General features: G+C 44.2%; 1 protein-coding gene across 1 annotated transcript in view; it reads right to left on the reverse strand.

The window, feature by feature from the left end:
* Positions 1 to 5,994: 5,994 nt before the first annotated feature.
* LOC100694986 (bone morphogenetic protein receptor type-2) overlaps positions 5,995 to 27,576 on the reverse strand; it is a 32,707-nt gene continuing 11,125 nt past the window's right edge. Inside the window, exons 5-19 of the mRNA XM_005463370.4 lie at positions 20,070 to 20,174; positions 19,217 to 19,308; positions 18,355 to 18,588; positions 14,710 to 14,824; positions 13,867 to 14,027; positions 13,629 to 13,776; positions 13,398 to 13,534; positions 13,110 to 13,246; positions 12,801 to 12,993; positions 12,624 to 12,714; positions 12,438 to 12,517; positions 12,256 to 12,357; positions 11,968 to 12,171; positions 10,759 to 11,818; positions 5,995 to 10,387 (exon numbers count right to left, since the gene is read on the reverse strand). Coding sequence (XP_005463427.1) covers positions 10,065 to 10,387; positions 10,759 to 11,818; positions 11,968 to 12,171; positions 12,256 to 12,357; positions 12,438 to 12,517; positions 12,624 to 12,714; positions 12,801 to 12,993; positions 13,110 to 13,246; positions 13,398 to 13,534; positions 13,629 to 13,776; positions 13,867 to 14,027; positions 14,710 to 14,824; positions 18,355 to 18,588; positions 19,217 to 19,308; positions 20,070 to 20,174 — 3,182 coding nt within the window. The 3' untranslated portion in view covers positions 5,995 to 10,064. The remainder of the gene's footprint in view (positions 10,388 to 10,758; positions 11,819 to 11,967; positions 12,172 to 12,255; positions 12,358 to 12,437; positions 12,518 to 12,623; positions 12,715 to 12,800; positions 12,994 to 13,109; positions 13,247 to 13,397; positions 13,535 to 13,628; positions 13,777 to 13,866; positions 14,028 to 14,709; positions 14,825 to 18,354; positions 18,589 to 19,216; positions 19,309 to 20,069; positions 20,175 to 27,576) is intronic.

Here is a 27,576-nt window from a genome sequence, read left to right on the forward strand (position 1 = left end):
AAAGGAAGACAAAGTCAATTCACGTCCCCCGTTTCCCTCATCCAGAACCTCTTTATTTAGTGACGCAGCACCAATAATCCTACTTGATAAAGATCTGGATTTCTGTTCTTGTAAATATGAACTATTTTTGACATTAATTTATGCCAAACTAGACTAAAGTCTAAAGTTGTTATAAAATGTGCCATATTGGACAGTTATGACTTAGGATTTTTGACAGACGTTTCTGTGACATGTACATAATGTATATAGCCGAATTTAACGGTTATGGGAAATGTATGCATTGTTATTTATGACAATATAATATTAACTGAAACAAAAGAACAAATGTTTGAACAGGAGAAAGTTTCCGCTGGAACGAATACCCTGTGAAACCAAGAAACTAAAATCTGTGCCTCAACGGTAAGTTGAAGTCTTTAAGATTGCCTCGGCAGGTAGAGAGGTTCCCTGCTGACGTTATAAACCAGAAACAGAAGGACAACGTTTTTTATTTTATTTTATTGTTTTTTGGACGCGCTCCTGAGCGTGGGATATTACAGTTTCATATGAATTGTACCATGAGCGTAAGACCTCGAGTGCTGTTTTCATTACCCTCGTGTAAGCAGCGCAAAACGGCCTTGCGCTCAGACCGACTGCGTCGTACCACCACAATTTGATGACCGGCTCCGAGTGTGAGCGGCCTGCACTCGGAGCGTTAAGATCATTTTAATGAAGAGCGCTGCTTCTGGCGCAGGACGGCCGGCCTGGCTTTTGAAAACAGAACATCTCCTGGCCAAATAAGTGAAGAGAAAGTTCGAGCCGGCTCTTCTGTGCAGAAGCAGCGCCGTCTCTCGGAGGACAGTTAGCAACATGCTTTGTGTGTTTGAGTGTTTGTAGCTTTTAGTCGTTTCACCTTGTCAGTAGTCAGGGTCTCCTTCGTTCGCCACAGGGACTTCATGTCCCGTGAAGAGAAAAGCAGTTAAGTCTCGCCCTGCACTTTGAGTTCATTGAGCTGTTGATGTAGAATTATGTTTCCTCCTCCTTGAGATTTGTGCATTACTGATTTAATAAAGCATGATTTCAGCACTACACACACGCTCGTCTGGATTTATTGTGTGGAGATGATAACGCTTCAATTGCTGCTGCGCCATGCTGGAGCATTTTCACAGTGATCTGAGGATTTCCTCCCGATTTTCCCATTCAGAAAATTCTTAAAAACATTTTGCTAAATTCAGGTGGATTGAAACATGATAATTCAGTGAAGTTAATGAAACTGTGCTCTATTTAATGACTTTTATATAGTTTTTTATTCAGTGGCCCGTTGCTTGTTGTTCGTCACATACAGAAAACAAACCTTCATGTCAGTGTTGTTTTGTCATATTTAACTGTCAGAATAAAGTAACTCCTGAATATCAGGGCGAGTTACGAGCGGTTTACATGTTGACACGACCAGGACCAGACTGATGAGTCTCTGTGGGAAATATGAATGTGAATGTGGGATTAGACTAAATCTAATCAAACAAATAACCTAATGATCTCACCCAGGACCCCACGCCCCGGAGCCAGGCTCTGGAGGGACTCCTCAGATACACCTGCAGGAGGAGCCATACAGGTCTGATGTTCCAATGTAGAGACGTGGACCATCACCTCTCATCGCCTTCTTTTAATGGGCTAACAGCCCACTGTTAGCTTCAGCTGCACACAACCTGTACAGGTCCTCCTCAGTGGGCCCATCTTCATCATCTGCCACAGTTCCTCGTTACATCCATTTCATTTGTCACACTTTTTCTGAAGGCCCAATCCCACCTGTAAGGGGAGTTTTCTCGAAGATGTGATTGGGCCAGCTTGGTGTGAGTTTAGAGGCTCTCAAACTCACGGCCCTACTTGTGGCCCGTACATTGACGTGAAAAAATATAACGCAGTTTGACGTTTGAAGTGACTTTTTTTGTTAGGGGGGATTTGTTTGTTGTTGAGTGCAATGTTAAAATAATTTCTTTAAAAAACACAAACATGCTGAGGGACTGGCTGTGTTAGCTCAGTGAGAGAGTCACAACTAATGTGTACACTTATGTCTGCGCTTTTATTTTGTTAAATACGAACACAATAACAGAAGTGCTACCATGTGTTCATTTGGTGGTTCAATGAAAGGCTTCAGTTAGTTAAGAGGGAGGATAAAAAGATTTGTCTTTTTATACAATATTTGAAATTTAAAAAAACAAAACATTTTAGGAAATCTTTGTGAGTGTTTACTTGTTTTGTTTTTTTTGTACTACTTGAACACTAAAGTTGCCGTCCAATGAGACGACAGTGCCATACAGTGGCCCTGAGAGGCCAAACGGACTGCAACTTAAGAAAACACCAGCAATAAGAAAAATGCTGCAAAAGCACACAAAACACAACAGAAACAGGAAAAAACAGATTTCCAAAAGCATAAGGGAAGTGTTTCTGGGGAGACAATAACCCGACGGACCAGTTACAGGAACCAAAATATGGTAAGAATTGTGCTGGGAGACACTTAAAAGAAGTGGAGGATCTATCGGTTTTGTGAGAAAAGAAAAGATGAGAGGGTAAGTGTGTTAGCCTGACTATTAGCCTAAAAATCCATCATCAGTATGATATGAATCATGATAAAACACGCCTACCATGTTTTGGGTTCCTGCAACTGGTCCGTCGGGTTGTTGTCTCCCCAGAAACACTTGTGTTTTTTCCCTATTTCCGTTGTGTTTTGTGTGCTTTTGCAGCATTTTTCTTATTGCTGATATTTTTTTAAGTTGCAGTCTGTTTGGCCTCTCAGGGCCACCGTAGTGCCACAAGTGGCCCACAGCTCATTTCAGTTTGAGAGCCCTGCTTTAGAGGAATAAAACACCTGAGCACAGGTTCAGGTGTGGACCTTTGATTAAAAGGTAAAAAGAAGCATTTAATAAGATATCTGTTTGATTTAAATATATATTTGCGGTTTAGATCTAATCATGATTTCTTGTATTAAATATCGTCATGTTTGTGATTTAATGTTTGTCTCACTCCTGTTGGAGAGCTAACATGCTAACAGTGCTATGCTAACCTTCAGCATTTGTAAAAACCCACGGGTTGAATGAAAACACTTCACCTCAAGAGCATCACAAGAGTGCAGAAATGATTGTCTGGTTCTCTGATCAGGTGACCTAGTTTGAACCTTCCTGCTCAGCTAAACCGATCAACGTGTCTTTTAGACCCCATTCCTACAAAACTGCTCAAAGAAGTCCTGCCATTAATTAATGCTTCAATCTTAAATATGATCAACCTATCTCTAATAATCGGCTATGTACCACAGGCCTTCAAGCTGGCTGTAGTTAAACCGTTACTTAAAAAGCATCTCTAGACCCAGCTGTCTTAGCTAATTATAGGCCAATCTCCAACCTTCCTTTCATATCAAACATCCTTGAAAGAGTAGTTGTCAAACAGCTAACAGATCATCTGCAGAGGAATGGCTTATTTGAAGAGTTTCAGTCAGGTTTCAGAGCTCATCACAGCACAGAAACAGCTTTAGTGAAGGTTACAAATGATCTTCTTATGGCCTCTGACAGTGGACTCATCTCTGTGCTTGTCCTGCTAGACCTCAGTGCTGCGTTTGATACTGTTGACCATAATATCCTATTAGAGCGATTAGAACATGCTGTAGGTATTACAGGTACTGCACTGCAGTGGTTTGTATCATATCTATCTAATAGACTCCAATTTGTACATGTAAATGGAGAGTCCTCTTCACACACTAAGGTCAATTATGGTGTTCCACAGGGTTCAGTGCTAGGACCAATTCTGTTTACATTATACATGCTTCCCTTAGGCAGCATCATTAGAAGACATAGCATACATTTTCACTACTATGCAGATGACACGCAGCTCTATCTATCCATGAAGCCAGGTAACATACACCAATTAGTTAAACTGCAGGAATGTCTTAAAGACATAAAGACCTGGATGGCCGCTAACTTTCTGCTTCTTAATTCAGATCAAACTGAGGTTATTGTACTCGGCCCTGAAAATCTTAGAAATATGGTATCTAAGCAGATTCTTACTCTGGATGGCATTACCTTGGCCTCCAGTAATGCTGTGAGGAACCTTGGAGTCATTTTTGACCAGGACATGTCCTTCAATGCACATATTAAACAAATATGTAAGACTGCTTTCTTCCATTTGTGCAACATCTCTAAAGTTAGAAATATCCTGTCTCAGAGTGACGCTGAAAAACTAGTTCATGCATTTATTACTTCCAGGCTGGACTACTGTAATTCTTTATTATCAGGATGTCCTAAAAACTCGCTGAAAAGCCTTCAGCTGATCCGAAATGCTGCAGCAAGAGTCCTGACAGGGACTAGAAAGAGAGAGCATATTTCTCCTGTATTGGCTTCCCTTCATTGGCTTCCTGTTAAATCCAGTATTCAAAATCCTGCTCCTCACATACAAGGTCTTAAATAATCAGGCCCCATCTTATCTTAATGACCTTGTAGTACCATATCACCCTATTAGAGCACTTCGCTCTCACACTGCAGGCCTACTTGTTGTTCCTAGAGTATTTAAAAGTAGAATGGGAGGCAGAGCCTTCAGTTTTCAGGCCCCTCTTCTGTGGAACCAGCTTCCAGTTTGGATTCAGGAGACAGACACTATCTCTACTTTCAAGATTAGGCTTCAAACTTTCCTTTTTGCTAAAGCATATAGTTAGGGCTGGACCAGGTGACCCTGAATCCTCCCTTAGTTATGCTGCAGTAGACGTAGGCTGCCGGGGATTCCCATGATGCATTGAGTTTTTCCTTTCCAGTCACCTTTCTCACTCACTATGTGTTAACAGACCTCTCTGCATCGAATCATATCTGTTATTAATCTCTGTCTCTCTTCCACAGCATGTCTGTATCCTGTCTTCCTTCTCTCACCCCAGCCAATCACAGCAGATGGCCCCGCCCCTCCCTGAGCCAGGTTCTGCCGGAGGTTTCTTCCTGTTAAAAGGGAGTTTTTCCTTCCCACTGTTGCCAAAGTGCTTGCTCATAGGGGGTCATAGGATTGTTGGGTTTTTCTCTGTATTTATTATTGTGCTATCTACTGTACAATATAAAGCGCCTTGAGGTGACTTTTGTTGTGATTTGGCGCTATATAAATAAAATTGAATTGAATTGAATTGAATGAAACCCTTCAGGTTCAATCACAAGTCCGGTGTGAGCTCTGAATGAGTCCATTAGAAGCAACAACAACAGATTTCAGTGTCTTTATTTTCTGCTTCCTAATCCTTTACTCCATCACATTTCAGGGGGAACTACTTTTTCCTGCTTTACATCATGTAAGCGACAGCGATGTTTAACTCTGCAATACTGACATTACACCACTGCGTTGCGCTATTGTCACATAACTCCCGCCAGACTCCAGGTAGAAAATGTCATATTTAAGATTTCCCTCCCACGCTCAAAATCTAAACACGTTGTTGATAGCAACTTAAAAATAGGAACGATTAAAAAGGCTTTCTCTATAATTGGTTTCAAGTAAAGAATACAATTCAAGTAATGTGTATTCTGTTTACCCTAACATGCAATAAAACTATAAAACATGACACATAAAAGCTGTTTATACAGTAAAGTTTGTGTGGAAGTTTCTTTCTATTCCTTTATGTTATAAAATATGTTTACTTTATTTTACTCCAAACTCTGAAGATCTTTTAAAATTCACACCGTATAACTGAGGACACACTCTCCACTTCAGTCTGTATAAAATATCCAGCTCCACCAAATAAAATCCATCAGTATTTTCTTATTTTTCTCAGGTTTAGATAACGCTCAGATATTAAATGTTATAAATATCAAATGATGACTCTTCTGGTCTGCAGGTGTCACTACATCAAACCTGCTTGGAGAAATGCAGACGCACAGAAACAAATGTTTGTAAGTCACAATCATGCACTCTCTGTTTGCTGCAGTTTCTCACACTTCAGTCAGAAATCTTCTGAATGAACACCTGCTCACAGGAAGTACACATAATAAATGAAACTTGTGCACACACGGATTCTCTGCTCTTTATTTCATGATGAAGTGAAGCGTGCGACACTTTATGTCTACATGGAGATACAACATGTGGGGATGGAAGCATGAAGCAGCAGCTTTAATCTGCAGCTTTGTACAGCATGCTGTGTGGGAGGTGCTGTGAGCATGTATACAGTATACACTGTGGTAGTTGGTCCCATATGAATGTACACAGAGTATTTACAGTACTGGAAGCTATCATACACACAGATGGTTATCAGGTTAAATCATCCACTCCTCCAATACGGGAGCACAGAAAGTTCAAACTGACCCATGACAGAACTTCGGTTCAGTCATGTGATCCTTCATGCAGCAGGGTAAATGTGCTGAATATGTTCATCTAAATGTGTTTGTACAGGTGGAGAGCTTAATCTCGGCGCATTATGAGGACTACATGAGTCTTTAAAGGGAACCTCAGCAGCGGTACAGCGCCACATTCTCAGCATCAGCACTAGCCACGAGCTAAATGCCACAACGAGAACGGAGAACGCCCAGCAGTCCACAGCTTCAGTTGTTCCTGCAGGTGCTTCAGTAACAAGACCAGATCTAAATGTAAGGTTTACATCTCATACTAACTCTCACAGGCAGTATAACAGATGGATGCAACTGAAAACTGCTGCCAAAGCAGAAATGCCTTAAACCTGCACTCATTTTAAAGGCCACCAGGGGGCAACAGCTGTGGGTGCAACAAGACTTCCTGTCCTGTAGACGTCTGTGACCTCCGTAAATACTTCCCTAACGAGTTTCAGCTCCATCAATTGTTTCACGTCAAACTGAATAAAAATTTAAGTTCATGTTATAATTTATTCATTTTCTTTAACTTTTGCTCAGAAATTGTTAGCCAGTGAGTGAGCAGTATCAGTCAGACCCGCCCCTTTTTTGTCACACTTGGTTTCAAAATGTCACACGCTGATCTAGAGGCTTCAGACATCAGCGGGCGACATCACTTCTGTCTGTTATACTGTCTGCGGTAACTATGGCGCTCAGCGCTATGCTAACATCTCTGTTGTTCTCAGAAATGATGACATCACCACTCAGACGCTGTGAGTCAGAGTTACAAACAGAAGTCACAGCGTCAAAAATCATTTTACTTGTGAGGCTATCGCTCAGCTGGCAAACATCACGAGAGGAAACGATCGAGAGACGTTTGTGTGCCACACAGAAACGCAGCGCGAGCTTCATAACTGTAAAATAAAATCGCAGGCAGCCTTTTTCCTGTTGGCTAGCTTTAAGCCAAAGTCCGTATACACAAACCAGTTTTATTCTACTGAAACACATCTGACACGGAGTTGTTTGTTGCTGGTTCATGTTGTCTGGAAACCTGTAATTACCACGTGTGGGCACAGGGGGCGCTGTTCAGCCAATGCTACGTCACACAGAGGTGGCGGTAACGCCACAGAGACCGACATGGTTTTCTGGACAGAAAAAAAGAAGAGCTTCTTCTTCAAGCTGATAGGGCGTGTTTTCTGAAGGTTCGCTCTTTAATCGAGGCTGGAGAGAGTGAGTCTGAGCGAGTTAATGGCCTCTGTTCTCTGGAAATGATCACTAATTATTTATCTGTTGGTTAAAACCGGCTCCAGAAAGCTGCTTTCATATTTGTTAATCAGGTTCAGTCAGTAAGTGTGAGAGATCTACACCTAGTCCTGGACTAGCTCAGGCTGCATGATATGACCCACACAGTATATACACATCAGCATCTAAAAACAGTACAAACGGTATAAAACACAGACATAACAAAACAGATCATTTTGAAAGGCATCAATAAAAGTTAACAGTATGATCATATTTCAGCCGACTGCACTGATGCTGTAATATTGTTAGTTTGAAATGTGCTAAATGTGAATAACTTCCTGTAGTAAGTGCACATTTAAAGGAGAAGTGTCACATAAATACATATAAATGCAAAAGGTTACACGTGCATTCATAAAAAATCGAAACATTCGGAGAAACAGGAGCAAAGAGTCAGTTTGGTATAAAAAACTGAAACACAAAGCAAAGTCAAATAAAAATAAAGACAAAGAAAGCAGAGTTCTGTTTCCTTCCTGTTTCTGTAAAACTCCAAAGCCCACGTTTACATGAACTCTGCTGCGAGGAGCACACTTCAAATGGAAATCAGCAGAACATACATGCTCAATGATGAGCTGCGCCCAAGGACCGATAGGTCTGATAAACCCACGTCTTTGATGGGCGGAGCTTATTTACTTGCTGTAACGATGTAGCAGTAGCGTTTGTTAGCACATATGTTCTTCGAGAAGCACAGAGATGTTTTAGTGTGTAAAACGTGAGCACATTTGGTTTTCCTGGAACAGTCAAAATGAAAGAGTGATGTGTTAACAGCCTACACACGGACCTCCACCCAGCTCGAAGCAGCTACACCTTTGGTCTGAAACTGAAAGGATGGAAGCGTTTACTTGGATGTGGAACAGGAAATGAGACGTGACCTAACGTGTTGTGATGAGCAGGAACAAAGTCTGAGCTGTACAGTCTGATGGCTGCTGTCAGACAGCATTTCTGTCCTTCAGAGGCGTCCTCTTCTTCTCCTCCTTTCATCTCCTGCTCATCATTTTACAAAGCAAACAGGTGTTCCTGCTGACATCAGTGTTGTTACCTGAGAAGGTCGTACATGCCCGAGGTTTCGCAGGTCACGTGGTTTAATAAAGTCCACGGGACGCTGGCTCGTCTTTTCTCCAGCGCTGACTGCAGCAGGCCTCTGAAGGCAGTCGAGACTGTTCGGTAAAACAAAGTGCGGATAAAAAAGAATAAAGGTTGTCCAACAGTAAGGTTGTCGATCTGTTGCACATTGAACCAAACAGACCGTCAACAGGAGGCATCGTGAGCAGCTGCATAGCTAGATTGACTGTTTCTTCAGATCACACCATTACCGCACAAAGACACACCAACACAGACACGACGTCCTACATACGTCAATGTTACTGCTAAAATTGCACCAGGTATCCTTTATAAGGTCTGTCCCTAAATAAATTTCATTGTTAAAGTGCATAAAGATATGACTGCTGTTTTGATAACATCACCTCTGGTCATTCAGACTACCTGCACTACCAGCCCAGAGGTGCATGAACCTTTCTACCAAAACAGGGAAGTTCTTAAGTCTGTGCTGGGTTCAGGCCTCAGCCAGCATCGAGCTCTCAGAGGGGACGACCCCTGATCCACGTCAGACCCAAACAGTTACAGCTAGTCCTGTTCAACGTCCTGCAGCAGCAGCACAAACGGTTATAAGTGAAAGAAGATGATGCTGAGTGCATTCAGATCCCTCTGTGGGACAGGACACAGCAGGAAAACAAGCCTAAAGAACTCAAAGGGAATGTCTCACTCAGACCTACAACGAGCTCTCGGCCATGCCCTTCAGCAGCCGGCCACATCCTACTCACAACAGGAAACATGAGGGAAAACCTCCACCCACACTGGCAGTCACAGCTGGAGACACTTCAGTCCTACGACAGGGTCAGTGACACACCTGCAGAGATAAAGAGGCGACAGACTGTAGGTACACTCTGATTCTTGAGCCGGGGGTGAGTCTGTGGAGCTGGAAGCTTCTTTCATTTGGACACCAAATGAGATCTCTAGGCTCGCAGCTACAACTAGTCCTTCGAAGCCTGAAAGTATTCCGGAAAGGAATTCCTTCACTTATCCAACGGAGATTCGTGTAGATCAAGCCCACCCTCTTCAAACAGCTGACTACACCCACCAGCCACAGAAGAATCATTTGGCCTCATCACCAACACCACCACTGTTTGGTCATCACAGGTAACCTGATCTAGGTAACATGTCAGAGGTCAGCTGATCACAGGACAGGTCCTGTCCATGAACAAACACATACTAGAAATTTAAATTCTGTCATTTGATGAAAAGTTCCTGCAGAGGGACGGATTTTGCATCCAGCTCCAAGTCGGCTCTGCGGGGTTTGGTTCTGGTTTGGAGCTGCGGGGGCCTCATCACAGGTATCAGCTACCGACTCAACAAAAGAAGAGGAAGACAAAGAGCAAGAAAATTAATGAGATCTTAAAGAAAAGCAAACTTCGGATCACTTTAGAAGCAGGTCATCCCGTCGGGCTCAGAGGTGGTGGTCGCTGTGCCGCTGCCTCCAACTAAAAAGACGGCCATGCTGGATTTGGACTGGTTTAATTTAGGGATGCCGACACTTCCTGCTCTACAAAGACCGGACGAGAACTGGTTCTGGCTGCTGTGGCTGCTACTGGCGTCAAACTCGAAGTCCGGGTCAAGAGCCGTATCTGTGGATACCACCCAGGAGGCCGGGCGCCATTTTTTCAGGGTGTATGGAGTCTTGACCCGACGCTTGATTTTCTCCCCTGAGGCGCTCAGACTGCCGTTATCCACCACCAAAGCATCATCTGAGGAGAAGAAAGTGTTACAGATGTGAGGAGTTTGCACTGTTTTTGCATCTTTGTGGAGCTGCAGAGGTCACCCATGCTGCAGATCCCTCACAGAAAACTGGAATTCATGCCTTCGACTGATGATCTGACTGAGCCCTGACACACTGATAGTGACGGCTGTAGTGTCTGACTGTCCGTCGGACTGAGCTGAGTTTTAGAGACAGAGATCACTGTAATCAGTTTGTCTCTGATGACCTGGTTATGTCGTGGTACACGGTGTAATCAGCTACAGACTGTCCAGCTCGAGCCAGTTTTGAAAAACTGTAAAAGTGGAACCTGCAGCTTATAAGTTTGTTTAAAAGTTCAACTACAGAACAAACATGACTCACCTGAGGAGGTGCAGGGAGAGGACAGGTCCAGGGAAAAGGGCCGCTCAGGTCTCCTGGCTTTGGTCTGTCCCACCTGGGATCGCAGCAGACCTGCTGTTTGTGGCGCTAAAGCTGAACTTTGGAGACCTGCAAGTTGTGGACCTGAAGCTTCTGCAGGAGCTGTGGTGTCTAAATCTTCAGATCCCAAAGCTTCGAGGGTTTGCTTCTCTGGAGACGAAGCTCCTGGAGTTTCTGGTGATGAAGGTTTCTGAAGGAGGATTAATGCTTCTGTTGGGGCGTCGGGTGCTGGTGAGGCCTGGGTTACTGAAGCTTCTGGAACTTTGTCTTTTTCAGCTTTTGTTAAGTCAGAATCTTTGCAGCCTCGGGGCATAGCAGCGGTGACACAACGGACTGGTTGACCTTTTGAGTTTTGGGCACATCTGGGGGTCGACGTGGTTTCAGAGTCTTCCTGGAAACACAGACCTGTATCCACACCTTCGCTTTGACTGTGGGTGGTGGGAGGGGCCTGCAGTGAGAGGGCTTTGCTGGGTGAAAGGAGACCAGAAGGAGCAGAAAGTTGAACCATGTGTTCCAGATCAGAAGTTGGGGGAGGGTCAGCTGATGAAGCCAGGGCTAGCCTGTTGTTGTTGTTGTTGGAGTTCGACCCTCGGCCCGATAAGATGCTTCCAGCGCGGCTGTGACGATGACGAGCAAGAGGAGGGGCTTCGCTCTCAGCAGGAAGCTGCTCTCTGCTCAGCAGAGGTTCATGTTCATCAGGACTGAAGTTGAGGAGATTCAAACGGCTGTCTTCTCCTCCCCTCATCCCTCCATCCATGGTCCCCTCCTCCTCCTCTGTCTGTGGTCCCGCCGGATTGGTTCGACCTCCGCCTATTACACCGTTCCTCACCAGGGTGGGGACGCCTGCGCTGTGACTGCTGCCGGCCACTGTGATAGGCTGGACCTCTTTTCCAGCCGCAGCGCTGCTTCTCACGTTTGTGCTGTTAGTAACCGTGGTTACCAGGTGTGGTTCTGCAGCCATAGCAACCGTCACTGTGTTCATCTTGGCAACACCTGTTTCCACCTGGAACATGAAACATTTTGGATTAGTGGCACAGTTGGCCCGCCTGATACAGCTTCAGCTCATCTGGTGAAACACCGAGTCGAGTCACGGTGAAGCTGTCTGAGGATCAGCTGGAGAACTCGTCTGACCCGGTCACATCTAAGCCCTACCTGTCGGTGGTTGGACTTGAACTTCCCCAGCTTCAGCCGTGACGAGGTGAAGCCGCTCTCCTTGACTTTGGGCAGCAGATGGAGACTGGTGGGCCTCTGAGGCAGATTCTGCTGTTTGGGCAGTGGGTGGATGGAGGAAGGGGGGCTATCTACACCTCTAACAGCCCGCAGGCCACCATGAGAGGTGGATGGTGAGCTGTTCACCTGGAACAAAAGCAACAAGCATGAGCGTCTGATACGTTCGTTCATCAGCAGCCACGCGCTGTACAGGCCCTCAGCTGTGTGTACCTGATGGTGCAGCACGCTGGTGGGTTGTGATTCGGAGCCAAACTGCTTCTGTGAGTGCTCCATCAGGTTTTCATCAGAACTCTCCCTCAGGTTCTTATCCACCTGCAGACACAGATGTTGGCAGATGTTAGTGTGTCCGGATGGAGGGCACTGAAACTGAAGAAAGAATTCAAGGTTAAAACCTCTCTGGGGTCGAGCTTTGTGGCCTCCAGGTCTTCTTCTGTGAGATGCAGGCAGACTGGGACACTTGGCACGGCGCCACCTGGAGGACGGCGGGAGCAGAAACATGTGAGGTCATAGCAGCAGAGCTGTGCTCGCTGCATTAATGAGGTGTTTGGGTTTATGTCAGGGGCGTGGCTGTTTGTTACCTGTGTGCTGAGATTCAGAGATGGTGCAGAGTAAGGTGGGTGGGGTCAGGATGGTGGTGGTGGACACGCTGCTGTCTGTGGACAGCCGAGCCTGACGGACAGACGGACACAGAGCAATGAGACGCGTCCGCGGTAACGGTTTGTTCAGGTGTGCTTTAATGGCGGCCGAGCTCCTACCTGCGCCTGCTGCCGTTCGTAGTTGATGGAGTTCCTGTTCTTCTCGCCACCTTCTGCTCCATTCACAGTCGTCTTGATGACTGATGCCTGGTGGTCATCTCCCTGGAGATTTCTGACCACGCCCACATGAAGATCCTCAATGAAGGGGGAGGCGGAGCCACCGTGAGGAGGCCACCGGCCATGAGACAGATTCCTGAGTGACAGACAGGAAGTCATGAAATCAAGACTTCCTGTCTCTCAGTTTTACACTGTGCATTTACTGTGATACAGTACCACAGGTATCGTGTGTACTCGTGGTACCGTGTGTACCTGTGGTTGTGTACTGCAGTGTGTGTACTCAGCAGTGTGAGTTCATAGAGCCTCTCCTCTGCACACTGAGCGGTGAGCCGAGCCTCAGCGTCCTGATCCCAGCAGTCCTCCATCGTCTCCTTCAGCGAGCGCAGTAACTAAAGTACACAGAGTGAGAGACACACTGGGATTACTCTACATCCAAAATACTTTTGGGAATTAACCTTTGAACCTTTGTCTAACTTCAAAGGTTTATGCTCTGAGTTCAGGCTGTGGAGCAATCTGACGACATCAAACTGAAAGACGGACCAGGCTGTTCTCCTTCCAGGCCTCAGGGAATCTGGGTCTGTATTTCTCTCTGACCACCAGGCTCTGCATGTCCTCGAAGCTCGGATGATTCCCGAGCTCGGCCTGGAACGCCAGCTGGTACTCTGGCACGGCTTCCCCTGAACGAGCAGTGAACACAAACACGCTGTCAGCTGAGGTGGTGCTACTTTACTGTGTGTAAGCAGACGGTGTGCAGGTGAGCGCGGTGCGTACCTGGGAACAGGTCGGCGCACCTCCTGAAGCTCTCCCAGTACAGCAGACCCAGAGCGTAGACGTCCACCTGCTTCAGCGCCGACTCGCAGTCTCTGAGGTTTAGAGCTCCACCCAGAACCTCCGGAGACATGTAGCGCACTGTCCCCACCTGCACACAAACACACCATCCATCAGCTCCGCCCTCTGCTCATTCCTCACCTGCACATCCAGATCAGAGCGAACGTTTATGAACTTTGACCTCAGATACGGCCATGGTGTCGTCGTCTCCGGGGCGACAGGGCCGGGGTCCCGTCAGTCTCATGGACAGGCCGAAGTCGGCGAGGACGCAGGACAGATCGGCTCGGACCAGGACGTTCCTGCTGGTCAGGTCTCTGTGGGCGACGGCCGGTTTGTGCTGGTCTGAGACAGTCGGGGTACACGTGTTTGTTGTTGTTTACAATTGACCAGATAAACAAACAAAGACAGCAGGAAAGAAAAGCACAAACAGGAAGAAACAAAGAGAGCAACGTGCAGACGTTTCACAGCAACGCAGCCGAATGATGACGACATTCACGTCGTGAAGCTGCCGATGAAACAAAGAAGGCGTTCTGTTTCCTCTGACACGCGTTCATCACAGCGATGGAAACATGAAAGAATGACAAACTGATCCTTTTAATGTTTTTACTGTTAAAGAGAAAAACAATAATTTCATCAGAAACATCATCCTTTGTTTTCATGACAACAACATATATTAGGTTCATAAACAGCTGACCGTTATCCACGATACCCGAGCCTCTGTTGTCAGAGAATTAATCCTCCAACCTCAAAATCAGCATGATTCATCCCAATATTTAGATATTTATTATTCCAGTATTCCATTTATGTCATTTGTTCTCTAAATAAACAAATAAAAGCAGCAGGCTGGGTCTGTTCCAGCCAGCAGGGGGAGACACAGCACCTGTTTCCAGATGCTCCTCACACAGACCAATCCGCTGCTGAAAATAGACCCTGAGAGTGGCACCATTTCTTCCTGTCTGTGTGATTAAAGCCTGTGATGAAGAAACGAGGATGACTCTGCACGAGCGACGCGAGGTCGTCTTACCTCCTCGGTGCAGCTCAGTGTGCAGGAAGGCGAGGCCTCTGGTCACACCGTGAGTCATCCTGCAGCAGGTCAGCCAGTCCACAGTGTGGAGAGACAGGTAGTGAGACAGGCAGCCCTGCAACACACACACACACACACACACACACACACACACACACACACACACACACAGAGTTTAACCCTTAAATGCAGCTTTGTCTGATCTTTTTGACACTACAGGAAGTTCCTGCAGCATGGATGATGTGTGTTGTACACTACACTGCCAAAAGTATTTGCTGCCTTCGCACACACACATGACCCAGAGTGACATCACATTCTTAATCCACAGGGTTTAATATTATGTCACCAGGCCTTTGCAGGTGGGTTGGTCTATAATTAGCTAAGACAGAACAGAACAGGCCTTTATTTTCACTGTTTGTGTAACAGACAGCAGCAAACAGGAGAAATACGAACAAAACTGAGGCACACATTAGAGAACAAGTTGCAAAGTGTTTGGAAGGAGTTCAAAGAAAAGACTTTGGCATCTGTGTGAGTGATGGGGGTCACTCAGACCATGGCCATGACTAGTGAGGTGGGTGGGCAGGGTGGGGGTGTGGGGGGACAGTCTGAACGGCCCAGAGGAAGAAGCTGTTAGTGAGTCTAGAGGTGTGACTCACCTGAGGGCAGTGGGTCAATCAGGTGGGGGGCGGGGTCACCTGTGATGGGCCTGGTTTACCTGAGACAGGAGGATCTGGGGCCACTTAAATGCTGGGTCTAGAGATGGCTTTTTAAGTAAAGGTTTAACTACAGCCACCTTGAAGGCCTGTGGTACATAGCCGATTATTAGAGATAGGTTGATCATATTTAAGATTGAAGCATTAATTAATGGCAGGACTTCTTTGAGCAGTTTTGTAGGAATGGGGTCTAAAAGACACGTTGATGGTTTGGAGGAATTAATTATTGAAGTTAACTCAGAAAGATCAATTGGAGAAAAAGAGTCTAAATGAATATCAATGGTACTGAAAGTAGCTGTAGATAATATTACATCTGTGGGATGATTATTGGTAATTTTTTCTCTAATGATTAAATTTTAATTTGTGAAGAAGTTCATGAAGTCATTACTAGTTAACATTAAACGTTGGCTCGTTGGCTGATTTGAAGCTACAGTATCCAGAGTCGTTGTTGATCTTGGCACTTCCATATATTCACTCTGTAACTGGATACGATGAAAGCAAATAAAGTTCAAAGACTGCAGAAAGTTAAAGTGGTGACTTCATGGTTGATGTTCAGCCTTAAGATGAACCGTGTGTGTGTGTGTGTGTGTGTGTGTGTGTGTGTGTGTGTGTGTGTGTGTGTAAGAGCAGATAGTTAAACAAGTAATTACTGTCCGAGGGCTGCAGAGGAATGCAGAAACCCACCAGACCAGACATCACTGCATCTGTGTGTGTGTCTGTTTGTGTGTGAGACATATACTGATAACAAGAGTCTTAACATGTTTTCACATGTTGGGAAACTTTGGAATGTTTTGAGCCCTGATGATGTCAGACAGGTGCAGATGGTAAAAATGATGTGAGGTCATCTGAAGCGTGTTTCAGGTTCAAGAGACGGATTTAACAGTAAAGTCAGCTCGTGGCTGCCTGGAAGGAAAGAAATCAATCTGAAGACTGACGAAGGTTTGGAAGCTGATCTGTGTGTGTGTGTGTGTGTGTGTGTGTGTGTGTGTGTGTGAGATCAGAGGCTCCAGACAGGAAGAGGGTGTGAAGGCGCCGTCTTCCAGCACAATAACAGACTAATGGAGAGCAGAGGTGAAGGCTGACAGCTGCACTGTGAGAGTGCAGACCCCATTACACCACAGGGCAACAGCAGACAAGCTGAATGTGTGAGGTTTGCCCCGAGGGGGCACTAGAGGCATGAACGTGGAGGGTTAGGGTCAGGAGAGCTCAAAGAGCAGACACAGTCAGACCAGAGGTCCGTTCTTCGTACCTCGCTAAGTAAGTTAGCCGGATTTGATTGTTGACGATTTCACGTGATCTTGGATCGTTCGGTTCTCCGAAGCTCATCCGGGACTTGCTGTCATAGCAACAGATCCGTAAGCGTAAACCTGCTTGGGAGCAGGCTTACTTTATGTAAACAGGATTAGATCGCGGCCACTCAGGTATGTCCGCTTCATTTATACGAAAGCAACAGCGATATTTCTCCACTGTTTTACCATAAATAAATATTATCAATGTAACTAAAGATAATGCAGCATTTGATTCCTTTATTGATGTCATACAGATACATACAGGTCATTTCCTAAAAAAAGGGAAATGTACTATTAATCATGCTATTTCATGTATTTGATTATTTCAGATGTAATTCATATTTTAGAGTAGTAATAGTAAAACACTTCGTGTAATCAAGATGAGAGACCACGGCTATAAAAGCGATAAATAATTAAAAAAAAAAGATTACACACACACATATATATATATATCTTTTTTTTAATTATATATCTCCCAACTTACTGTGCATGCTTCAGTCACCCCTTGCATGGGAACAGGTAAAAGTGATGGAGTGTTATGTGAAACTACACACAAAAAAACCCACAATGTCAATAAATGTCACAGTACAAAAAGCATTTTAATTAAGGCAACAACCAAATATTTTACATTGTACAAATAGAATTATGAGCTCATTTACCAGTTATGAAGGTGCTGCTACTGCACCCCGGCTGCTGATCTAAGGAAGAGCTGCCCCCAGGGATGCCCTCAACAATGGGTCTGGTGGCATTCAACCCTAGGGCCAGCTCCTCTGCCGGGGTGTGACGAGGGGGTGCAGGACCACCACCTGTCTTTATTTGCTCTGCCCTTTTCTTGGTTGCTGTTATAAACAAACAAACAGATTATTTCAGGGTCTCTTTTCAGGAGACTAAAAGCAATATAAGTGATAAATATTACCATTCTGTGGAATATTCTTATATTTCACTTTTACTTTTTCCCATGTTCTAGTGGGTCCTGTTGTGGCTCTAATGTGAAAGAGGATATAATGTAATATAATATAATAAATTACTTACGAGTTTAATTTGTCAGCAACTTTCTGCCAGCCCTCTCTCCTTGCTTTTGCAGCCTTTGCAGTGTTCCCTTGCGTTTTAATTAGACTCTGAAACTCCTGAAATTCCTCAATCAAGAGTTCTTGGTCTGCTGCCGTGAAATACTGAGCGCGCTCCTTCGACATCTTCGCCGACCAATCAAAGGGTTGCCGATCAATGTTTCTACTATCGATGCGTAGCCCCTTTTAAGCCACCCAGTGATCTCACATTACTTCATCCAGCTGTACTAATCGTCAACAACAGGTGTGTTCGGAGAACCGGAATAGCGAGCTCAAAGTTGGCGCGATGATTTGATCTTGGATGTAGTAAGCGAGGTACGAAGAACGGACCCCTGGTCCAAACACACCTGAGGCTCAGCCAGGTCATCTGACCAATGGCTGAGCCTCAGCAGTCAGACTCACTCTGAGTGGACTCGGTCTGATCGGGCTCGGTCTGAGTGGGCTCGGCCTGTCATGCCTGCTTTGGGCCAGATTTGCTCCCCTGACCACCACTGGAGGACTGGGCTCTCTCAGTCCTCCAGTGGATCCACGGGGACCTGCCATGACCGAGCTTCAGACCTGCTGTGATCAACTCACGTGTGGGTAGTACTCCATGATGATCAGAAACTCAGGGTGTCCGTCTGCCGTCGTCCTCTCGTCCGCGGTCAGGAAGCGGGCGATGTTGTCATGCTGCTGCAGCAGCGGCACGCAGTAGATGGAGCGCTCGTTGACGTAGTTCTGTCGGTTAGCTGAGCCGAACAGTTTGGCAGCCACGCAGCACTCGTTAAGAGAACCGCGAAACACTGCGCCGTAACGGCCTCGACCAATCAGCTGCCAGGACAGAGGATAGAAACAGAAAAATGAGCTGTGGCGTTCCTCAGGGATCAATCTGAGGTCCTCAGACGTTCGTGGGTCATGTTTTTATGCTGCATTCACTTGAAGAGATCAAACACGAAGAAATCAGGTTGAATGTTTAAAAAAAAATCTAACCTTCATATCATTCTGATTGGTCTGTTTTTAATGGCCCCGCCTCTTCCCTTAAAGGAACAGTGCAACAAAGGGGTCAGAGGTTACAGGTGGATGGTCAGTTTGTGCTGCTGTTGTTCCTGCTGTGATGGAGTTTACCGACTGACGAGTATTATCCAAATACTATGTGTGTGTGTGTGTATGTGTGTGTGTGTGTGTGTGCCTGCGTGTGCCTGTGTGTGTGTGTGTGTCTGTGTGTGTGTGTGTGTGTGTGTGTGCCTGTGTGTGTGTGTGTGTGCCTGCGTGTGCCTGTGTGTGTGTGCCTGCGTGTGCCTGTGTGTGTGTGTGTGTGTGCCTGTGTGTGTGTGTGTGTGTGTGCCTGTGTGTGTGTGTGTGTGTCTGTGTGTGTGTGCCTGCGTGTGTCTGTGTGTGTGTGTGTCTGCGTGTGTCTGTGTGTGTGTGTGTGTGTGTGTGTGTGTGTGTGTGTGTGTACCTCCAGCAGTTTCAGGTTGTCGAGGTCGATGGAGGACTCGGCGTTCGCCGCGTCCATCACATCCACAGCAGACAGACTGTGTTTCTGCTTCCCTGCACAAACACACACAGCTGATCACTGATCACATGACCTCAGTCTGACGAGGACCAACATGGCTGCCAGACAGCAGCCAGGTTAGAAGTGAGTTAACATTGATTTTTATGTATTTGTTATAATTACTGCTGTTCTGACTGTAAGTGTCAAAATCCACAATCAACAAAACACAAAGTACAGATGTCACTGCAGCTCATATCATGTGACTAATTTCACGTGTGATTTCAGGTCAGAGGTCGTCAGATGGGTTTCCTTTGATTACAAAAACCACAGTTATGAGCTAGCGCCACCTCCCGAGGACTTCAAACCTCCACACACTAAAACAAATCAGCTGATCGCTCAGAAGGCACTTCCTGTTTACAGCGACTGTTTAAAAAGAGCACAGGATGTTCAGGCTATTGTGCTCTAAAGATTACTCTGAGACGACAAACCTCCACCCAGCTGGAAAATTCCCTCCACACGTCATAAGAACTTAAGTTCCCGGACCTTTCAGAGTATCTGAGCCTCACTGTGTGAGGTTTGCTGAGAAACGTCGTGTCACATGGTCTCTTCCTTCAGTGTGACGTGTTTCAGTTCAGATCCAGCTGTGAGCAGCTCCGCTAACGTTTTCTTACAGATCCATCGATCCTGCTTTAATCTGAAAAACTCATCACATGACTTCCTCATTACCTGCTGCATTGTTTCTTCACAAAACACGAAACTGTGTGCATGTGTGTGTGTAGGTGTGTACATACGTGTGTGTGCGTGCGTGCGTACGTACGTTTTATTATGCGGTATCCCAGGAACAGCGCCACAATGAGGATGGCTGCTATGGCGATGGTTACCAGGGCGATGAGCACTGTCACCTCTGGCTTCATCCGGTGATCTGAGGGGTTATGATGTCATCATCACATCAGTGTGACACACATGGTTGTACATCTGTCTTTGTGAGGACCTGCGCTGCTCTGTGTAACCTGGGCTCTGAGGTCAGTTTAATAAATAGGGGCCGGTCTGCAGGTCAGACTGAGGGGCTCGTACAGATCAGACCTCAGACCAGGTGTCAGTGACACTCGTCCACCGCACCAGCAACCAAGAGGACAGAAAGCTGTGGCTCATTAAATCATTAAGTGTGTTACTGTGGGATCTACCTTACCATAAAAAGCACCTTGAGGCGTCACTGAAGTTCAACTTTCACTCAAACTGTCTAAACTGTTGTATCCAGTGTTTGGGAACTACTGACATTTTTACCAGAGATGGCACCAGACCAGTTTTATGTCCGATGCCGATATCATAAATTTGGATATCTGACATAGACATCCAGAGTTTAAAGCAGTGCAAATAAATGCAAACATGTCTTCATGACACTCTTCTTTATCAGGATCAGGGCTGGACTGGGACAGAAAATCGAGACCCGCCCCTTCACAGGTACCAGCTGTCAGCTACAAAGGATCCTGGTGTTATTTCTCAGAAACAGTTCATAACTTCCCTTCAACTCATTCATGTGACCTAAAAGGTAAACCTGTTTCTCCATCACCTGTTCAGCTCTGATGATTCAGTAAGGACATCTCCTGGTTTCATCTTCATGTTTCCCTCTCACCACATATCCAAACCGACATCATGACCAGCAGCTTTATGCATACATGAACCCTCTCGATTTTTCCAGGAAGAATCCAGAATTTCAGTGCACCTCCTGAAAATCTCCCGGAGCCACCATTCTCCCAAATTTCTCCCAAATTTCTCCCAATTTTCCACCCGGACAAAAAAATTGAAAAACCATATCCCAGAATTCATAGCGCGGCCCAGCCAATTCCAGTTTCCAACAATGGCGGCAGCTACTTCGTTTTAATATTACTCTTATTACTCTTTCTGGGTCGCAAAATAAACTTTTAACATATTTTCAGGCGAGAATGTAGCTGTGTAAACTTCAAATATCTGAGGCGGCGAGAACAGCGAACTCCCAGCACATCGTTTTCAAACCCCCCGCGGTCTTTGGCTGCTCGGGTTAAACATGATATATAAGTCACTCAGATAACTTACAAATGTTACTGTTTGTCTTTTTTCAGTGTTTAATTTGTTCCTGAGTAAATCGGTTTGGCTGAGATTAAAGTTATAGTTTTCACACAGCTGAATAAACGCCAAACAGAAAACTGATTAAACAGAAGTGTGAGACGGTCGAGAGTTTACGCCAGTGTCCTGTTATATTTTAGACAGCAGACGGCCAAGTTTCACTCCACCGAGAAAGCTCGTGATGTAATTCTGAAGGCTGGACCGTGCAATTTAACAGCCGCTCACTTCCAGTCTAGCTGGGTTTCAGAGGACCCGCCCACTTAGACTGCGAAGGCCGGGTCCTCAGGAGGATGCAGCCTCTGAATTTGGAGACCCCCGCTGTTTCCGGCCGGACAATAACAACTGTGACATTTAACATATTCTATCCGATAAATAAACACTGTAAAACAAAGTTTTTTTGTATATATATGTATGTATATATACCCCCCCCCCAAACAGCTCTTATGAATGTCTCCCTAATTCTGAGGTCTCAAGGTTGGCAAGTATGGCTTTACAGCTGTGGCTCCAGCAAACATCAGCTGATACTACAAAGTGATACAAAGTGATATTAAATACATTCTAACAACAGCTGATCGAGCTTAAACGTGCTGCTGTTGTTTGCCCACTGGTTTCCTCTTTCGGGTGCAAAGTGGGCGATAAACAAACAAGAGAGAAAAGCCGATCAGCTGATCATTGATCAGTTTCATGATTGAGGAAGCAACAGGAGAGGGAGGGGGAGAGAGGAAGAGGCAGCGCAGCGTAAAGACACAGAACAACTCCAGCTTTGTGTCTTTGTTTCATTCGTGCTGAAGTCCGGGACGAATCGCTTCCTTTTCACCGCAGTGTGGATGTATTGGTCCAGCCCAGAGTCGATCGTGACCAACTGGCCAATCCACCACCTTTCATTGTTTATAAACAAAACAAATAAGAACAGCTCATAAAAACAAAAAATGACCATCGTCCTGCCGGGCGGCCAGTCCAGCTGTGATCAGATGGATGTCAGTGTAAACTGTTTCTATCTCATTTAACCTGAGACTGAATTTTGTGTCATTTCTGTACAAAACTTAACACAAGTATGAAAAAAAGTGTTTTTCATATTATTTTTTTTAAACTGTTTAACAGCAACATTGCGTTTTGTAAAACTTGAGTCTATCCATCGTACGGTCAGACGTAGCAATGATGCACAGACGTCCGAGCTCCATATATCGGTTGTTAAGCTTAACGTGGGCATGCTTTACATTCACAGGTGAACTTGCACACTTGCTTTACTTTCGGGGATAGCCCACTCAGAGATGAAATGCCGGTTTGGCAGCGCTCCTGCGACGTGCTGAGGTCCTGAGCTGGGTCACGCCATGCTTTTGTGATATTTAATGGATCGGGTTTGAAGAATTATAGGAATTATTTTATGGTTACTGTTCATAACCATCATCTTTATCATTGCATTAAGTATCATTTCATCAAAGTGTTTATTGAAGTTGCTGGCATTATGTTATAATTTATATTATAGGGGTTATCATAATCAAATATTAACATGTTTATTACAGGTGCAGTATAACTACTTTAAAATGATTGAGTTAAATATATATATATATCATAACTCATATGCTGAGTATATTGTTACAGTAAAAAAGTAGCTGAGCAAAGGCCTGAATGTATTCAGCTTCTTGTTGCATTTGAGTTTGCCTAGTTACAGGTGACGGAAGGATGTCCAGCCCATGGTGACCTCAAAGGCCTTAGGTCATCACTATATTCGGAAGAGTATGCCACAAGGAGGAACCTCTATGTTGCATTTAATTCTTAAAATACATGAATGTTCTGTACATGCAAATTATGTGCTTGTAAACGCAAGAAGGGGCGTTACAATACCCTGATGTTATAAAAGCAATCTAGAGTGTATTTTGGGTAGAGATGTACAACTGTTTTGCAGTTTGCACCTCTCCACGCTGCGTGCATTCATTAAAATCAATTGTTTGATTGACCTTTTCTGGACTATCATTGTTTTACTCTCATCCTCAATTTCGGACCCGTAACATTTGGTGCATTGGCCGAGGGTTGAGGGAGAAAAGTTGGAGGTTGAGACTGAGAGGGTCCAAGGTGCTCAAACAGGCAGACACGAGTCAGTGGTCGAAGTGAGTGGACATAAGCCGGCTTATTCAAAGGTAAGGCACTACCTGTTGAATTATTTCCAAACAGTGCTGAATTGGTTCTGACAAAATTGAAAGTCTACTCACTGAAAATTACTGGTAAAGGTCTGTTTTGATTTTGGTGAAAATCTCATGAGAATTGAAGTTGAAGTAATGATAATGTAAGGTTAAGTGACAGTACTGATTAAAGGAAAAGCAGTTGGACTGCTACGAGGATTTAAATGCAGTTGGACTGCTAAGGAAAGAGAATTTAAAGTAGTTGGACTACTGAATTTAGGATTATAGGTAATTTGGAAACTGTGTATGGTAATACAGTCATAATTGAATATAAAGCTGGGCTTGGACATCAATAAAGTCGGTTTGGTGGTTGCATAGGATGTCTTTAAAAACATAATTAAATTTATGTAGAACGGAACTGTGGGAAGTTCTAAGAAAGTGCATTTCTCGGAGGTGACGCTCCCAATTTCCTGAGGACGCTCAGGATTTTCCGTTGGACGGGATAGTCCGATTGGCAATCGTGGAGAACTTGGGAACCTCCAAAATAGCTAGTGGTTGGACCACTTGACCGTTTGGAACGGTGTTTGCACTTTGTTTGGGTAATAAAGGTTGGACCTTGGGCGTTGGACGCTTTTAAATTGACTTAGGAACTTTAGCAATTAGACCAGACACAGGTTGGACCTGATACTGGGTCATTGATTATCAAAAACTTGGAGTTTGTCCCTTGGAGGGTTAATTCAAATTTTGTCTAAATTATGTAGGTTGTGCAATTTAAGGCCTTGTAAATATTATTTAATTTATCAGACGTCTCTGTGTTATAATTTCTATGTTTGTATATAGGCTCTGTCTGCCACGGGCACTGCAGCAGGCTGGTTATTTTGAGAGTGTGTCTGTGTCTATGTAAATGAGATGCCTGTGACTTATTTAGAGTGACATTTCCTGTTTACGAATGAGTGGCTAATGACTGACTGCAGAGCCAGGGTTTATGACGACTTCAATCCGTGTTTTAAGGGAAGAAATGCAGTTTATGTTTATTATATTTGTGTGACTGTTGTTGATTATGATAAGTATTTCATGATAACTGTAGAATATGAGTATGGGGTTTGCTTGACACGTGTCTGTACTAGGTAAAACTGTGTAAGACTGATAGGAAGTTTATAGAGACTGCTACACATGGCTGATGCCTGTATTTAAGACGCTGGAGTTGTTTATTACAATATTGTAAGTAAAGTTTTATTTCTTGCCATGACTGTATGACTTTTGCGGGGTTTTGAGATAGGATACATAAACTGTTGATACTTAAGACCGTTATCTGGGTTCTAAGAACTGAAATTGAATTTGAGATAATTTAATTAAAAAAGATGTCTGTAAGCGATGTGTGTTTTGGGGTGTCGAAGTAAGATGTTTTAGGATTTTTAGATGGGTTCTGTTTCAGTTTGAGATAATATATACAGTTACATTTTCTGTGTGTGTGTTGTTGAGTGACAACATGCGCAGTTTAAATTGGGCGCTGTTCCTTCCTCTTTTTAGTTTCAAAACACAAAGGCTGTTAGATTAAAAATTACTTTGTGAGGAACGGTTTGACTTTTGACTAGGGAAATAATATGCTTACTTTTGGGTCTATGAAGATATTTGACCTTCAGTGATGTTATGAGAGGTTTCAGTTTTCTTTTTCTTTTTTCTTTTGACTTGCTCTTTCTGATCATGGAAGGCATGTCCAAGATACTCGTATGAAAGCGTATTTCGAGTGATTTTAATTGTGTGAATGCTGTCAGTATTTGATTTGAGTGACTGTGTGATTTGTCTGAGTAAGTGAAAAGGGGGAGTTTGAAAGAAAAGGCAGTGTGTGAGACGATTACTGAATGACTAAAGAGGTTAGAACCTGTAAACGTGTGTAAAAACAAAGGAGTTAGATTAGTTTGAAGAACAGGAAATATGGCTCTGTGTACCGGGGCTGCAGCGACAGGAAATAGTGAACAGGAACTTTGCATGCCCATATATGGGAACTGAGTGTGTACAGAAAGAACACAGAGAGACAGACGAGGCCCATGGAGCAAATGAAGCCTTTAAGAAAAATGAATATATTACTAATTGTATGCTTTAGTGTGTCAATACAGGTGGACTCTCTCAACATTGCAACCTTGAGTTCAGCAGCAGAAAAGTAGATTAAAAGAATTGGGAGAATAAGCCAGTTTTTGGCTCGAAATTGTGCGGCTGGATCTCTCACTTTGTCCCTGAAGCGGAGAAGTTCAAAGGACAGTCAATCGCCTGATGAAGACCGATAGAACATCGTGGACGTGAAGAAGTAACGGAAGCTAAAAGACAGTGCACGCGAAAGCAGTAACACTGACAACGACTGATGAGTCCAGCAGCATGACAGAAAGCACGAGATGCAACATGCATGCTGGTGAAGAACAGCGTGATATGTCTGCTTGAAGGCACTGACTGTCATATTTGCCAAGCTTGGAGCAATCTTGGAAGAAAAGACTGAAAAGATGGATGCAGAAGAAAACACAGCAAATGAAAATAAGACTGAAGGAAGAGGAAATACTGAAAGATCAAAACAGAGAAGAAACAGACTGTGTTTGCTGGGGCTCTGAAGCCCGAACAGGACACTGTGAATGAAAAAGGACCAGTGAGAGATGAAGCTGGACGAGTTTGACTGCGAGAAGATAGGAGATGATTGGGTTGAAATTGAACCCTGAACCCATGAATTGTTTAGGGATGTCCACCATATCACAACAAAGAGGTAAACAATACAAAAGGTAAAGATAATCAAAATAACTGACAATTATATTAATGAATAGAAAACACACATATACCAATTGTTACATGTGAAATTATTTTTGAAACGAATCAGAAGTGAGATAGTTTGAATCGAGAGCTCAGTGAAAAGATGCATAAATTAAATATGAATACATGAAAATGCAATAAATACATAAGGATGCAATGAAGAAAACAGCTTACACTGCATTTACATGACCACATAACGCAAGGAAGAACACGCTTACATACATGGCATAATTGGTATTTTGACTAGAAAAGAGAAGTGGGTCGTTTAGGCGTCCGTGATAATAATGAAAATGTTTTAGTTTGTTATTTTTAGGGGCAAGCAGACCTGGACCAATTCTCCAGATCCAGGAGTCGGATGAAACTACAGGTTAACATGAATGGATATGTTAAGGCAAGTTTCTGGTTGAATTGTTTACAGTGTCCAGGAACCTGACAGCAAGCCCTAACTGGTGGTGGAAGACCAGCAGGGCTGTGATTTAAGGTGGGGAAGTAAAATTTGGGTTAGTGATTGGGGGACGGAGAAAACTGACTCTTTAACTGGAGAATGGGAAAGTGTCTGTGAGACTGTGAAGCCATATATGCAAAATAGCACACACAAACATACGCAATGAAGATCGGCTTGCTACTTGTATGAGTGATAGAATGGTGTGAATGTTGAATAAACTGATTAAACTAGTTTAAAAGGGTGACTTAGCAGTGCTTTTGCACTGAGTGATCAAAACAAGTGATTAGTATAGAAAGAAAATGAAAATCGTTCAATAATGTGATAAGGTGTAAACATGTATTTTTCTTGTCAAGTTGGCAGTTGAGCTGTGAGTCTATGAGCAGAGACACTTCCTCTCTTCATTTTTTCTTAACACTTCCTGTGTGTGTGTGTGATTGAGGCCTTAAAGGAGGGGTAGATTGTTCAGAGGTGCAAATTTGATTAGGAGGTGTATAAATTAGTGTTGACACATTGTTGTAAGGTGTTAGGCTGAATCTGAGTATGGTAAAGTGCCTAACCGGGGTTATTGTTGTGTACGAAACGGTGCAGCTTTTGGCGAGGTTTTCAGTGTGTCGAACGGGTGAAATTTCAGATTGTTGAAGATTTTTGAGGTTGTTGTTTTATTTTTAATAGAGGGAGTTTTGATAAACATGGACATGTCTAAAAGGGCCCATAGTTTTTATAACAGTGCACTTAGAAAAAACCTGTCAGGTGATTTTGTTTTGTACTTTGATGAGCTAATAATCAGCTCTCTTTTTTTCATTTTTGTTCTAAGCAGGCCTGGAAGAGAGCGAACGGACGGCGTTGACAAAATTACCAAGTAC

The sequence above is a fragment of the Oreochromis niloticus genome, linkage group LG16 (assembly GCF_001858045.2).
Source record: "Oreochromis niloticus isolate F11D_XX linkage group LG16, O_niloticus_UMD_NMBU, whole genome shotgun sequence".
Taxonomy (NCBI): Eukaryota; Metazoa; Chordata; class Actinopteri; order Cichliformes; family Cichlidae; genus Oreochromis; species Oreochromis niloticus.